This window comes from Pipra filicauda, unplaced genomic scaffold (assembly GCF_003945595.2).
Source record: "Pipra filicauda isolate LSUMZ 115617 unplaced genomic scaffold, ASM394559v2 scaffold689_size176454_pilon, whole genome shotgun sequence".
Taxonomy (NCBI): Eukaryota; Metazoa; Chordata; class Aves; order Passeriformes; family Pipridae; genus Pipra; species Pipra filicauda.
The window spans coordinates 153,319-168,434 of NW_024104852.1; the positions used below are offsets into that span (position 1 = coordinate 153,319).

The 15,116-nt window shown below is 46.7% G+C and overlaps 1 protein-coding gene across 1 annotated transcript in view; it reads left to right on the forward strand.

Annotated features, from left to right (window-relative positions):
* Positions 1 to 13,074, forward strand: part of PNPLA7 (patatin like phospholipase domain containing 7) — an 84,488-nt gene extending 71,414 nt beyond the window's left edge. The window contains exons 23-27 of the mRNA XM_039388786.1: positions 8,051 to 8,114; positions 9,167 to 9,335; positions 10,380 to 10,562; positions 11,540 to 11,658; positions 13,023 to 13,074. Coding sequence (XP_039244720.1) covers positions 8,051 to 8,114; positions 9,167 to 9,335; positions 10,380 to 10,562; positions 11,540 to 11,658; positions 13,023 to 13,074 — 587 coding nt within the window. The remainder of the gene's footprint in view (positions 1 to 8,050; positions 8,115 to 9,166; positions 9,336 to 10,379; positions 10,563 to 11,539; positions 11,659 to 13,022) is intronic.
* The last annotated feature ends 2,042 nt before the right edge of the window (positions 13,075 to 15,116 follow it).

Below are 15,116 nucleotides of genomic sequence, written 5' to 3' on the forward strand. Positions count from 1 at the left end.
TTTCTTTCTTTTTCTCTTTTTCTTTTTCTTTTTTTTTCTTTCTTTTTCTCTTTCTTTTTCTTTTTTCTTTTTTCTCTTTTTTTTTCTTTCTCTTTCTTTTTTTTTTTCTTTCTTTTTCTGTTTCTTTTTCTTTCTTTCATTTCCTTTTCTCTTTCTTTCTTATTCTCTTTCATTTTCTTTTTCTTTTTCTTCTCTTTCTTTTTCTTTCTTGTTTTCTTTTTCTTCCTTCCCCCTTCTTCCCCTTTCTTTCTCTTCTCTTTCTTCTTCTTTTCTCTCTTTCTTCTCTTTCTGCTCTTTCTCTCAACTGGTCTGTCTTCTCTTTACTTTCTTCCTGCTGTTTGTCTCTTTTTCCTTCTTCGTTTTTTTTTTCCTTTCTCTTTCTTCTCTTTCTTCTCTTTCTTCTCTTTCTTCTCTTTCTTCTCTTTCTTCTCTTTCTTCTCTTTCTTCTCTTTCTTCTCTTTCTTCTCTTTCTTCTCTTTCTTCTCTTTCTTCTCTTTTCTCTTTCTCCCCCTTTCTCCCCTTTCCCCCCCTTTCCTCCCCTTCCCATCTTTTTTTCCCTTTTTCTCTCTTTCCTTGTTTGCCCCTTGTTTTCTCTCTTTTCCCCCCCCTTGTTTTCTCTCTTTTCCCCCCCTTGTTTTCTCTCTTTTCCCCCCCCTTGTTTTCTCTTTTTTCCCCCCCTTGTTTTCTCTCTTTTTCCCCCCCTTGTTTTCTCTCTTTTTCCCCCTCTTGTTTTCTCTCTTTTTTTCCCCCTTGTTTTCTCTCCTTTTTTTTTAAGCTTTTGTATTTTCTCCTTTGCACTCTGGGTATAAATTGTTTGGGTGTTCCTTCTCAGTGCCTGACGAAGGACTGTGTGCAGATGGTGCTTTGCTGTGAGGGTTTAGAATGTTTTCTCCTAATTTCTTGCACCAAAAAATGAACTGAATAATGAAGTGAGGTTTTGATTTGTTTTCAGGTTGTCTTGGTATTCACCTGTACATTTGACATGGGGGGAACTGTTGCCCAGAGAAGCTGTGGCTGCCCCATCCCTGGAAGTGTCCAAGGCCAGGTTGGACAGAGCTTGGAGCCACCTGGGCTGGTGGAAGGTGTCCCTGCCCCTGGCAGGGGGTGGAATGGGATGAGCTTTAAGGTCCCTTCCAACCCAAAGCAGTCTGGGATTCCATGATTCCATGATTCCATGTGGTGTGGTGAAGCTTCCTGCTGCTGCCACCTGAGCACTTACCTGAGCTTCCAACTGTCAGCTGGGCTAATTAGCACTTGGGGTTGGGTGTGAATTGTGATTAGACCTGCCCTGCATTTATGGAGATGAGAGGTGTTACTTAATGTGCTTGAGAGGCTTAATTGAAAATCTTGTCTTAAGGAAGTCTCAGTGTACACGTTCCTGGATTTGAAGATAAGGGGTTTCACTGTGTAGATTTGCTGCTATTTGCATTTTTTTTGTGTGTTTATTTTTTGGTTTTAACCAACTTCTTTTTTTTTAATTGTAAATTCTAATCAGCTGTTGCTATTTAACACTTGACTTAACATTTGATCCATATTTACATTTGAAGCTCTGGGCTTCAAATATGTTCCAGAGCAGTGGAGGGCAGCCTTAACATGTGGGGAGAAAGCAGCTGGTTTTAGCTTTCTTTTGCAACTTAATATGTTACTTTAGAAAATTCCTTCCTCTTACCATTAATATTAACTTAGCTGAATATTGCAGTGGTGCCTTGAATTCTCCTGATGCAAGTTGGAGGCAAGAAGGAATTAGGAGGATGGAGGCAGGAACACTGAGATCATTGCAGGAATCATCCTGAGTTTTCAGCTGCTGCAGCTCTGGGAAGGATCCTGGGATGTAGGCTGACCCTCATTGCTGGGAGCGTGGTGGGAATGCAGGCTGGGTTGTGACACAGCAACATAACAGTTAGGGGATGGTTTTCCTTTTCCTTTTCCTGGAACTGGCACGAGAAGGGTGTTGGCAGTGCTTAGAGTTAGAGCTGGTTGCTGGTTGATGTATTTAACAGGATTTTTGGGTGGGGTTTTTTTTGGTAATTTTTAGCCACTTCTGTCTTATTAAAGGAATATAAAAATACTGACAAATAGAAGATCTCAGTCTGCTAGTGAATATGGACTGTCCACAAGAACTGGAGAAGTATTCAGAGGTTTCTCCAGTTCTTGTAAAAAACCACTTTTGCCTGTAACGAGACAGGACTAATTGGTTTTGGCTGCTTAATTCTACTGTGTGGGTTTAAGTATATTTTTTTCAAATTTCTTTTTTTTAAATGGTTCAATTTGTAAGGGGAGCAACCTGCTCTCCATCATGGGCTTTCTGTGCCCTAGGACACCCTGGCCTGGCCAGGTGTGCTTGTGCTCTGCAAACTGGGAACATCAAGGTGTGGGAACACCCACAGCTCTCTCCAGCCCATTTGTGTTGGTTTCTCTGACATTTGGTGTTCCTGTGATTTATGATAATTCAGATGTTGTTTCCAGACAGTGTGACTGTGTTCCAGTTAAATGCTAAGGAATGTTCATGCTCCCATGGAGCTGAGGATCATGGAATGGCCTGGGTTGGAAGGGACCTTCAAGCTTATCTTGTTCCACCCCCTGCCATGTGCAGGGACACTTCCCACTATCCCAGGTTGCTCCAAGCCCCGTCCAACCTGGCCTTGGACACTTGCAGGGATGGGGCAGCCACAGCTTCTCTGGGCAACCTGTGCCAGGGCCTCCCCACCCTCACAGGGAAGAATTCCTTCCCAATATCCCATCTCACCCTGCTCTGGCAGTGGGAAGTCATTCCCCCTTGTCCTCTCCCTCCAGGCCACTGTAAATAATCTCTCTCCATTTTTCTTGGTGGCTCCTTCAGGCACTAAAAGGCCACAGTCAGGTCACCCCAGAGCCTTCCCTTCTCCAGGCTGAACACTCCCAGCTCTCCCAGCCTTTCCTCCCAGCAGAGCTGCTCCAGCCCTCTGACCATGTTGGTGCCTCCTCTGGACTCTCTCCAGCAGCTCCACGTCCTTCCCACGCCGGGCCCCCGGGGCTGGAGGCTCTGAGTGGGTGTCAGAAGCTGGATGCTGAAGGAGTTGGTACCTGGCAGCAGTAACTGGACGTGGCCCTGCCTTCCCTTTGGGACAGGGACCAACATGGACCATGCCCTGAGCACTGTGGGCAGCGCAGGAAGGTCCTGCAGGGCACAGTGCCCGGGGCTGCCCCTCTGTGTGCTGCAGGCTCACTGCCTGGGAACCCGGGGCTCTGGGGCTCCAGAGGAAGAACCTGCACAGTGTACAACTCCCAGAAAGCAGGAACAGAATTTTCCAGCTCTGATCTGGAGCACCATGAAGGTGTGCAGGTGTTACTGCTGTGCTGGTGAATTCTGCCCAGTGTTCAGGATGTCTATTTTTATTAGGAATATTTCTTCCTCTGAATGCTGGTGGAGCTGAGAGCATCTTTTGATAAGAAGTTCTTCTGCAGTATTCAGATTTTTCAAAGTATTTGCCTAACTACTTTTTTTTGTTCTTTTACTGAGACCAGCTAAAAGACACCACATGGCTGTGTGAATTCTGGTTCTATGTGGGAGCCCTCTGATCTCATAGAATTTCAAACTGAAGTACAGAGGGATTCAAATCCAACATATGTGTCTCTCTCATTCCTTTCTGCCCTTTAAATTTAAGCTTTCTTTTCAGTTCTAAAAATGTATAATGTATTGGAGAGCTCACTGAAATATCTTTATTAATAATTTATTTGAGTTTTTAATTTTAGTTCTGCCTGAATTTCCTTTCTTTACACACAGATTAGATTTAAATGTGAAATGTTCACTGTGGTTCCTGGACCCTGGCACAATTTGGTATTTTTAATGGGTTAGATCTTCTGCCATCCAACTCATTTATCAGTTCAGTCTCTCTGACACATAATTTTGTAGACTTTTATTAGGCCAAAAGTAAATTTTCTTTTGATGGAGTCCAGCCAAATAAGTTTGCTCTGCTAAAATGTTTCCATGATGTATTTTGTACTGGCTGTATCTTTTGGTGTGAGTAAGTTTTCCAGGTAAGGTGGATTTCTGAGCCTCAAAATCATCCCTTGCCCTCTGGGCATCTGATTTTTCTAGGCAACTTCTGGATTGTGTTTTATTAGACTAAGAACTAGGACACCTGTATTCCAACTCCTGCATATCTTAGGAAATTAATGTTATATAAAAAAAATTACCAAAGTGAGTCCCTTGCTCATTCTTGGAAAGAAAGGAAGGGTTTTATGTCTCTCATGTGGTGCTTTTGTCCCCCCACTGGGGCTGGAGTTTGGAAGCTTTGCTGAAGAGCTGCCACAGCCCTTCCCTTCAGTGCCCTTTGTTCTTGGAAGAGAAAATGAACCAGACCTCTGATATTTCCCAGCTTTTCTTTCTCCTCTCTTCTCTTTCTTGGAACTGTAGTTCTGTACTGAAAAACAGATGGCTCTGGAGCACGGATTCAGGTGCTCCAGGAGGTTTCCCCATGAATCACGATCCCCCTGAGCTGCTGCCATGGAATTCTCTCACCTGAAGCACATAAAAGGGGGATTCAGAAGCCCAGTGAGTTCTTCAGTGAAAGAAAAATCCCCCCTGGCTATTGAAAGTCACCACCCCAGGCTTGAGAATTCCCTGAGCTGCAGATGGCTGGAGGCTCAGAGGATGGCATTAAGTTGTCCTTGCTCTAATACTCCTCCTCCCCAGCAATCTGCTCTGGCTGCTGTCAGAGAGACACTGCAGGGCTCAGATTAATATTTCATGTTACCTCATATCACCTCTCCTGTGCTCTTACCTTTGAGCTGTTCACCCTTGTCTGGTCCTGCTGAAGGAGCACATTCCCTGGGGGATGCAGGGCTGTGTCCACGGTGCCAGCTGGGAGTTGCTCACGGGGCTGATGGTGGGCGTGGAGGAAGCATCTCTGGGTGATGTAGCACAGGTGTGTAACTGGGATGATGCACTCTAAGGATGCACTAACATGTGGACTTGGTCACTCCTGCCTGCAGGGGTGGCTGTTTGAGGGGCGTGGACTTGAATCATCGTGGAATCAGGGAATGGTTTGGGTTGGAAGGGACTTTAAAGCTCATCCAGTGCCACCCCCTGCCATGGCCAGGCACACCTTCCACGAGCCCAGGTTGCTCCAAGCCCCGTCCAGCCTGGCCTTGGACACTTCCAGGGATGAGAATGATGTTTTTTTATGACTTTGTTGCTCTCAGCAGTTGAGTTTCAAGGACACTTTTGGTCGTTCTGTTTTCTGAGCTTGCATATGTTGGTGTTCTTGAGCACACTAATGGAGGGTTATTTAATGATCCATTAATTGGGAGCCTGTGAGAAATTGGGAGTGTGGAGCAGATGGTTGGTGTTTCTGAGACAAAACAGAGTTGGTTCTGTTGGAATCATCACTGTGTTCTGTGCTGGGCATAAGTAAAGGTCTGGGAATCTTTGTCCTGTGCCACCTGTGTGTGGGGTGGGATGGGATGGATGCTGGGCAGGCTCCTCCTGAGCTGGCACAGCCAGGATCTGTCTGGGCACCCCTGTTTGTGTCCTGTGCTGTGAACTGCTGCTTTCCCAAGTCAAAAGGGAGGAGAGTGAATGTGATTTCTAAGCCATAGACCTCTCCAAGGCTCCTGTGGTGCTTGATGGGCACCAGTCAAGGTACTGTGGCTGAAGTTGCCATCACCTTTGACTGGGAGAAAGATTCACCCCAGCCCTACAAACTCTGCCTCTCACCTTGTATGAGAGCTGTTCTGGCTGCAGGTCACTGGGTTTAATGGTGTCCCCTTAGGGCCTGGGCCCTGGTGCATCACCAGTGTGGGACACTCCACACTCCCCTGCTGATGCTCCTGGATCTCAGTGCCCAGGGGCAGGCAGGGAACAGGCCAAGGCAGAGGTGGAGCACGGCTGGGCTGTTCCCTCCTCGGTGTTAGTCTCTCCTACTTGACATTTTTATTGTATTCCTCAGCTCATTTGGCATTCCTGGCTGTTTGTCTTTGCCTGCTAAACTTCCACCACTGTCACAAAGCTTTGTAAGTCACATATCCTGGAAGAATATTTTGTCTGCATATCATTTCTATTTTGCTGAGGATCTGACACATTAGCAAACACTAATGATAACTCTGCTCTTGAATGCTTTCAGAACTGGCCTGCCCTCTCTCCCTTGCTGGCTTTGTCACGTGCAATGCCATCACTGTTTCTTCTCTCTTATCCCATTATGCCATTCAAAGCTGTGCTGGACCTGCTCTTTGTCAGGTGAATGGTAAATCACCTCAGAGAATCTCCCATTGTCAAAAATAAGGTGACAAACCCCCTCACCAGGCACTGGGGCTGTTCCCTGCAGTTGGACAGTTTGGGGAGCAGCAGAGGGAGGAGGGAAGGGCAAGTTAAACCAGGTCTGCTCTGGAAATGCTGCTGAGCTCATTCCCTCCTTGCTTTCTTAGGAACCAGGTTCCAGAACCTTTATTGGAGGGTGAGGAAGTTAAATTCTACCCTTAAATCATCCTCTTTTTTGTGCTTTCTCACCAGCTGTTACTTTTTATCTTTTGGTCTCCGCTTATGGGATATTTTTGTCCCTTTTTGTTTGCTCTTTCTTCATCGTAAGTGTAACAAAGAGCAAACGTTATTTGGGTGTTTGAAAACGCAAGATGAAAAATCATACTTGTGAGCTTTTTCTAGTCTAACACTGAAGTCTGTTAAAGCAGAGTGAAGCCCTTGCAGGAATAATCAAGCCCTGGGGGTTGAGTTGGCCCTGAAGGTCAGGTTGGCCGGTTCCAATCTGTGCTTGTGGGTTTTGCTTTTCGAACATGTTGGTGTGAAATTGTGACCTTTTCCCATGTTGTTCGTTCACGGTTCCGTGGTTTTTACTGAACACATCATAACCTTGCCTTGAGAGCCCTCACATAATGAAGTGTTTTGTTATTTGGTACATGAATTTCAGTTCTTTTCTTAATGAAACAATGAAGGATTGCACAATGAAAACACAAATACAAAGCAGCTGCTCTGTCATGTCTTGTAAATGTGACTTTCTCTCTCAGTAAGAGACAGGTAACGTTTTCTTTACGTGCGCAGTTATTCCCTCAAGTTTTCTTTTCTTTGCTTTCTTTTGTATTTAGCTGCAGTCACTCTGCAGCCTCCACCACATATGGCACAAATTGCTGCTGCTGAAATAGAGTTGCTCATAAGAAAATTAAACTAAAGTGGATGCAAGAAGCTTTCTGTGCAACAAAGTTCAACTCAGATGTAAAGTTGTTGCCAGATATGTGTGTGCCTGTTTCTCTAGTAGAGTTCAACTGTGTCCTACAGATCTGGGAGTATTTTGGGTGAGATTCCTGTTGGTGTGTTGAGTAGGAAGTAGTACTGCTACAGAGAGGTTTAGGGTTCACCTGGGAGGTTGGTTCCATGCAGGATGAACAAACTCTGTATTTCAGGCTGTCAAACAGCTTATCTTCTATGCAACCAGGTTCCTGGGCTTTCTGTGGTTGTAAATGTCCATGGTATTCTGAACATGCAGCTGCAGTAGGAACTGTCACCAGAGCCAGGTTGGACGGGGGCGTGGAGCAACCTGGGCTAAGTGGAAGGTGTCCCTGCCCATGGCAGGGGGTGGAACAAGGTGAGTTTTAAGGTCCTTTCCAACCCAAACCAGTCTGGGATTCTTTGATCCTACATGACACTGAGGAATGGGATAACAGAGCTTGAAAATTGTGACACAGTAGCAGAGCTCTGGGAATATGGAGAATGGGAAGATGTATTTGTAGATAAGTGTGAAAATTTTTGTGAAGGCTTTGTGCCAGCTCTTTCTTCTACAACAGCCCTGATCAATGCACTGAGCCATCACCATCTTCAAAGCAGCTTCATGGAACCATAGACTGGTTTGGGTTGAAAGAGACCTTAAAGTTCATCTCCTTCTTCCCCCTGCCATGGGCAGGGACACCTCCCACTAGCCCAGGTTGCTCCAAGCCCCGTCCAACCTGGCCTTGGACACTTCCAGGGATGGGGCAGCCACAGCTCCTCTGGGCAGTGTTCTCCACATAGTTTGTCAGGAGCTCAATGACAAATGTTCACAGATGAAATTCCTTGTTCCTGCAGGTCCTGCCCTGCTGCTCACCAGTGACAACATCAAACAGAGACTGGGTTCTGCTGCCCTCGACAGGTACCTGCCCTCCTTGTTACTGGGGGAAAGTGCAGAGAGACTTTGTACTGCTCATGAATATAGAGAGTTTGGGAATAAAACCCTGTGTTCTGACATACATAGGGCTTTCTCATCCAAGTGTTGGAGACAATGGCTGGAGCTGTGTCAGGGCAGGGTCAGGTTTGATCTCAGGAAAAGCTTCTTCCCCCAGAGGGTGGTTGGCACTGACCAGGCTCCCCAGGGCAGTGGGCACAGCCCCAAGGCTGCCAGAGCTCCAGGAGGGTTTGGACAAGGCTCTGAGGGACAGGGTGGGATTGTTGGGGTGTCTGTGCAGGGCCAGGAGTTGGACTGGATGATCCCTGTGGATCCCTTCCAGTTCAGGATATTCTATGATTCTGTGAACAATGTTTGAAAAGTATTTGTTTCAAATGTGCGGGTTTTTTCCATAGTCAGTTTATCACTTGTGAGATTGGAAAAGCTGAATTGCTCCAAGTGGTCACTGTGTGCTCATTCTTAGGGATGCCATGGAAGCTTTAGTGAAGTGAGGCATCACTGCATCCTCCTTCCTTGGTGTATGTGTGTAATAGTATAAATACTGGAGAAACAGAGCAAGCATGAGCCTGGAGATGGGAGCAGATAAGATTCTTAGACTGGCTGAGCAATAGGGCAGGTCTCTGCCCTTCAGATTTTCACAGAATCCCAGAATATGCTGAGTTGGAAGGGACCCACAAGGATCATCCAGTCCAACTCTCAGCCCTGCACAGGCCCATCCCCAGGAGTCCCACCCTGTGCCCCAGAGGATCATCCAAACCCTCCTGGAGCTCTGGCAGCCTTGGGGCTGTGCCCACTGCCCTGGGGAGCCTGGTCAGTGCCAACCACCCTCTGGGGGAAGAAGCTTTTCCTGAGATCCAACCTGACCCTGCCCTGACACAGCTCCAGCCATTCCCTGGGCTGCCTGAAGGTATCATCCAAACACTCCTTGAGCTCTGCCGGGGTTGGTGACAAGTCAGATTCCTATCTTTTCTCTTGGGAGTTGTGACATAACCCCATTTTGTTTTCCCACTCTGTCCCAGCATCCATGAGTACAGGCTGACCAGCTGGCTGGGCCAGCAGGAGGACATCCACCGCATCGTGCTGTACCAGGCCGACAGCTCCCTGACCCCCTGGACCCAGCGCTGCATCCGCCAGGCCGACTGCATCCTCATCGTGGGGCTGGGGGACCAGGAGCCCACCGTGGGAGAGGTTGGGAACACCCCTCTTTGCACCTCTGGCAGCCCAGCTCAAAGGGTGTCGTTCCACACCCAGGAGTTTTCCCGGGTTTAATGCCCAGAGAAGCGTAAATGATGAAATATTCCTGGGAAATGCGTGCTAGAAATGGGAAAAGAATTGCATGAGAACCCCCTGAAAGGTCAAGTTTTATGGAGGAGTGTTTCCAGCAAGGTTCTTTTCCTCTAAAGAGTCATTTTGGCCAATGGTAAATCAAAAGTAAATTGCTTTGAACCTTTGAGCTTCTGCCCAGAATTTCTTCACAGAATCTCCACACAGAGAGAGAGAAATTCTTTTCTGCCTGGATGAAATTCATGGTGTGTGCCTAGGAAAAAGTAGATCTAAATTGCAGTGTATGAATAATTTAATCTATTTTATTACAGCTTGTAAGCTGTAATTTTTTTTCCTTTACTATCTATTTTTATTATTTTTATGTTTTATTACCTAAGTTTGACCAGGCACATAAATTCTACAAGAAATTTAAAAATAAGATCCCAAGTGGGTTTTTTTTTTTAGGACTGTGAAGTGCTGAGTCTGACTCCAAAGAGCCTGGACAGGTCCCACGTGCAGCCTTTGTGGGTGTGGGAGGCAGGGAGCACAGGCACAGCAGCTGCCAGCAGTTGCCTAAACCAATAAGAAAACAAGTCAAAATCAGAAATACAAGGAGAAAAAAGTGAACTGATGGGAAGGGAAAAAAGAAAACACGCTGAACATTTGTAGGCTTGAGTATGGCTTGGGAACATCTCATGTTGCATGGAGAGGGTGTGTCTGCATGTGCATTTCATGGCCTGCTTTGGGTCAAAAGCATTTAGGTTTGAATCTTTGTGTGCCAGGAGTCTAAAATCAGACAAATCAATTGTCTGAATCCATCATGTTTGGGGGTTCTTGCTGTGCAGAGTTCTCTGTGGGTTCAGGTGGGAGTGGGGTGAGGGGGGTGTGTCTGTCTCATACCTGTTACACTGACACTGGAGCGGGCAGTACCTGACCCCCCATTCCTCTGGTGTCCCTAACCTGCTGTAGCTGGAGAGGATGCTGGAGAACACTGCAGTGAGAGCCCAGAAGCAGCTCATCCTGCTCCATAAGGAGGATGGGCCCCTCCCTTCCCGAACTGTGGAATGGCTCAACATGCGGAGCTGGTGTTCTGCTCATCTCCACCTCCACTGCCCACGCAGAGTCTTCTCCAAAAGGAGTCTGCCCAAGCTGGTAAGAGATTCCTGATGTAGTAGCTGGTCCCTTGCTGTCCCTCACTTTACCTGTAATCCATGTATCCAAAGGGATCTGGGATAATGATACTCCATGGTGTTCTGATGTGCTATGGGCTCTTACACAGACAGAGTTCTCTTTAGATCTATTTGGCCTCAATTTAATAAAGGAAACAGGGATAAGGGGCCCATGTTTTCTTTAAGGATGCATACTTGGATTTCTGATATCCTGAAGACAGTAAATACTATCTCAGAGTCACTTTGAAAGGTATGTATGTGCCATAGATTCCTTTTTGTTGGGAGGATCCCTGTGCTTGCGAAAGCCATGCCAAAAATAAGGCAGAGGTAGCCTGGGGTGCTTCTCAGGAGCTTCAAATCTTTGTCAGGAAAGAAACAGCCCCAAAGCAAATACCATGAAAATCTCCCAGCAGCTATGGAAGACTGGGAGAGGCACTTGATCTCTAGAACTGTTTGGGTAGTTCACTGGCCCTCTGTTCCTTTGAAGAACAGATACCCACTTGGAACAGAATCATATACAGGTTCAGGCTGGAAGGGACCACAGTGGGTCATCCAGTGCCACCTCCCTGCTCAAGCAGGGTCCCCTGGAGCAGTCACCCAGGATTGTGTCCAGGTAGTTCTGGAATATCCCCAGTGAGGAGACTCCACACCCTCTCTGGTCACTGCACAGCAAAGAAGTTCTTCCTCATGTTCAGGTGGAACTTCCTGGGCATCAGTTCCTGCCTGTTCCTCTTGTGCCATTGGTGAGCCCCCCCAAGCAGAGCCTGGTCCATCTCTGCCCCCTCCCTGCAGGCACTGATGGACATGGATGAGGTTCCCTCTCAGTCTTCTCTTCCCGAGGCTGAACAGCCCCAGCTCCCTCAGCTTTCCCTCGCAAGAGGGGTGCTCCAGTCCCCTCATCTTTGTAGCATCTGTTGCCAGGATGTTGTTGGCTGACTCTGCTGTGCCTCTCCTCTGCAGATAGAGATGTATGAACGGGTGTTCCAGAAGCCACCGGACCGTCACTCCGACTTCTCCCGCCTGGCCCGTGTCCTGACCGGGAACGCCATAGCGCTGGTGCTGGGGGGTGGAGGGGCCAGGTAGGTGACTTGGGCTGGATGGGGCTTGGAGCAGCTTGGTCTAGTGGAAGATGTCCTTGCCCATGGTAGGGGGGTGGAACTGGGTGGTCTTTAAGGTCCCTTCCAGCCCAGCCCAGTCGGTGCTGGTGCATTGCTAGCGGATCTGAGCGCTCCAGTGCCACGGGGCTGTGACAGATCCCGCGGGATAACAGGCATCCTGGAACATCCTGTTCTGCAAACAACGTTTGGGGGTGGAACTTAATGTGCTGGGGGGTTTTGTGCTCGATTTCTGCAGAAGGAATACGAGTGTTTGTGACCTCCTGAGACCTCTCATAAGTTGGGTTTAATACCAGGAGGTGACCAGAGCACTGAACATGATGCTTCTTTCTGTTGGCCTACACTGTGGATTTTTTCCTCTATGGATTCTTATATTAGAAAATGGCTCACAACATTTCAAAGGCCCCCAAAGCTCTTCAAAGTTGGAGCAGTAAGAGGAATTATTTCCTCTAATGGAGAATGTTCTCGTCTGTACAATCCCCCAAGCCCCCAGGTACCCACACTTTGACAGCCTTACCTTGCAGAAAGAGTGTATTTTTGCAGACACAAGGACAAGGTGTGTGCTGAACACTCTGTTAGAATTCCACCTGAATCCCCAGTGAGCTTTAGAAATAAATTATTACTGGCATTTTTCTTTGGAATCTCTTTTTACTTTGAGAGTTTAATGTCGAGACAGAATTGAGCCACCCTTTGTCTAAAGCGAGCGCCGCCTTCGTTGTCTCCATCACTGTGTTCTTGAAGCCCTGCTTTAAAACAGTGCTTTGAAATACAGCTCTCAAAAATAAAATCCATAACTTGCACACAGTCTGTCTGTTTAAGTCCATGGAAATGTCACGTTTCTGTCTTTGGGCCAGCGTGTGCTCTGGGGGAACGTTCACTGCAGTGGAGGTTGGAGCTCCTCTGTGGCAGCTTGTCCTGATTAGTCACTTGGTGCTGAGACAGCCACTGTTTGGCTGGTCCCTTGGGTACCTGCACAGGTGCCTTCATCCTGCTCCCTTTGAGTGCCTCACCTGAGCTGATTTCAGGATTTCATTTCCGAGACAGGCTGTGCCCTGTGGAGACACAAAGCAGAGCAGAGGAGGGGAGCCTCTGTTTAATCTGAGCTTCTCAGGAGGCTTCTCATCAACTGATACAAAGCACTTGTGGCTTGTTCTTTGTTACCAGCTGATATCTCTGCCTCTACTCAAGCCTGTGTCAGGCTAAATATGTGCACTCCTGTACTGCTGGCAGCACACTGTGCTCGTTCCCTTCCTTCCTTCCTTCTGTAAACACAGCTGTAATTTTTGCCAAACTATTTATTTCTTTTGTTCTATTACTTAATTTACAAGCTCCCACCTGCGGGTGTGCAGGATCCCAGGTAAGGAAGAGCAGGATCATTGAGCCTGTGTTGGTCCTGTGTTGTCCTTCTCTGCAGAGCTGCTGCTGTGTTGGCTTTGGGGGCTCTGGTTGCACATCAGCCCTTCAGCAACGTGACATGTGCCATTAATCTGCTCATTTCTGCATCTCTGCAATATGAGGGACTTGGAGAGGATTAAATGGCAGAGTGGATAAATAAGATATTTCTGCTTTCTCTGAAGCTCTGTGGCCTTAAAGTGCCTGTTCAGGGGGTTCAGGCTGACACATGGCTGGTGTGAGCATTGTGTTTTCCATGCAAAGGCACAGAATGCTGTTTTTGTCATTGAAACATCATCTAAATTGTGGTTAGATAAAAGACCTGGTTTTCTTAAAAGATGGTTTTCAAAGTGAGAATAGTGGGGAAAGGACAAAATTACTCTGAACTCTGTAAAATTTGCCTTTGGAAGGGCAAAGTGAGTTCTTAGTTTCCCTATTTCTATTAACAAGAGAACTTCAAGAGATTAGGCACCAGGTACTTAAGATCATCCTGTGATTAAAGCCTGTTCTAACTAAAACCATCTTCATGGGTCACTGCACAGACTGTTCATAGTCAGTGTGGCCTTTGGATAATAACTATATGAAGTAACCTCCCACCTTGTTCTCAGAGCATGAATCATGCTGGTCACACAACCAGAGAGAGGAAATCCTGACAGGGGCTGGCTGGTGGGTATTTGTTCAAGGGATTGTGTTCTGGGACTCCAGTAATCTCAATTATTTAGTTGTTATTTTGGGAATGTTTGTCTGGCTTCCCAGTGACAGTTGGATTGGGAGGTTTTACCAACAGCAACTTCCCAGTAATTATCATTGTGGTTTGTCATGACAAAAGCTCAGAGGAACTAAAGGTTTTCTTTCTCTTGTGAGCATAAAAATAAAACAACTTGAAGTGATACAGTTCAAAAATTACAGTGTTTTGCTTTTGTGAAGCACTAACTTAATTTCAGTTAGAAACATTGTGGGCCTTGAGAGAAGGAAAGGGGATTTGTGTTTAGGAAAATAATACCTTTGAAAAGTAGTTGCAAGAATAATGACACATCAAGCCCTGCAACAAAGGCATAAACCTCCCATAAATAATTGTCCTGACCTTTAGCCCTCCCACATACAGCCCACTTTGCTTTGCTGTGGTTGTCTGAGCAAAGCTGTTTGAAAACTAAAATTTATAGGAAGTAAATAATTAGTACAGAAGTATCTGGGAATCCCTCGGGCTTTGGGGAATAAAAATATTGGGTTGTGCTGTTTCAGAATCACAGAACCACAGAATGTCCTGAGCTGAGAGGGACCCACAAGGATCATGGCCCTGCACAGGACACCCCAGAAATCCCACCCTGTGCCTGACTTGAACAAAACTGGGATCACAAGCTTTGTTGTTGATGATAATGCCACTATTCCAGGAATGAATGTGGTACCTATTCCATGTAGGCATAATGGGGAAATCCAAAGCATTGGAGCTGCCCCAGGTTGGGTATTTGTAGTAAAGCACATGATACAAGTCCATGGTGTGCATGAAATGTGCTTATTGAGAAGGAAAGGGCTGCTGGGATAAGGAATTATTTCTCTTTTTTGGGTGTACTGTCTCCACTAACAGTCAGCTGTTCATGCTGGGAAGGAATTCAAGTGCTGCCAGAGCCCTTTACCAGCCCATACCTGCCATCCTTCCCTTCCCTTCCTTCAGGCAGAGCATTTAAACCTTCCCTGAGGAGCTGCTGTTGACGGATATTTCTAAATAATTTCATCAGGGCATCTTTTCATTTCTCCTTTTTCCCCTTTAGCTTTCTCCTCAAGCTCATTATCTCACCTCAGCACTCGATATGTCAAGCAGTTGGGTTTTTTCCACACAGCTTTCTTGCTGACACTACGGATGTGGCTCAGACCTTTTCATTTTGGGCAGCTGGCCTGGTTCAGCAACTTGTTCTTTCTGCACTTTGTTCTTTTGTTTCCAGCTCTGGCCCTCTGAAAAGGGAGGATAAAAGCAGCAGTGTAGGAGAAGCTGTGGAGATCTCTGGTGTGGAGATCTCTGTGTCTGATGGATG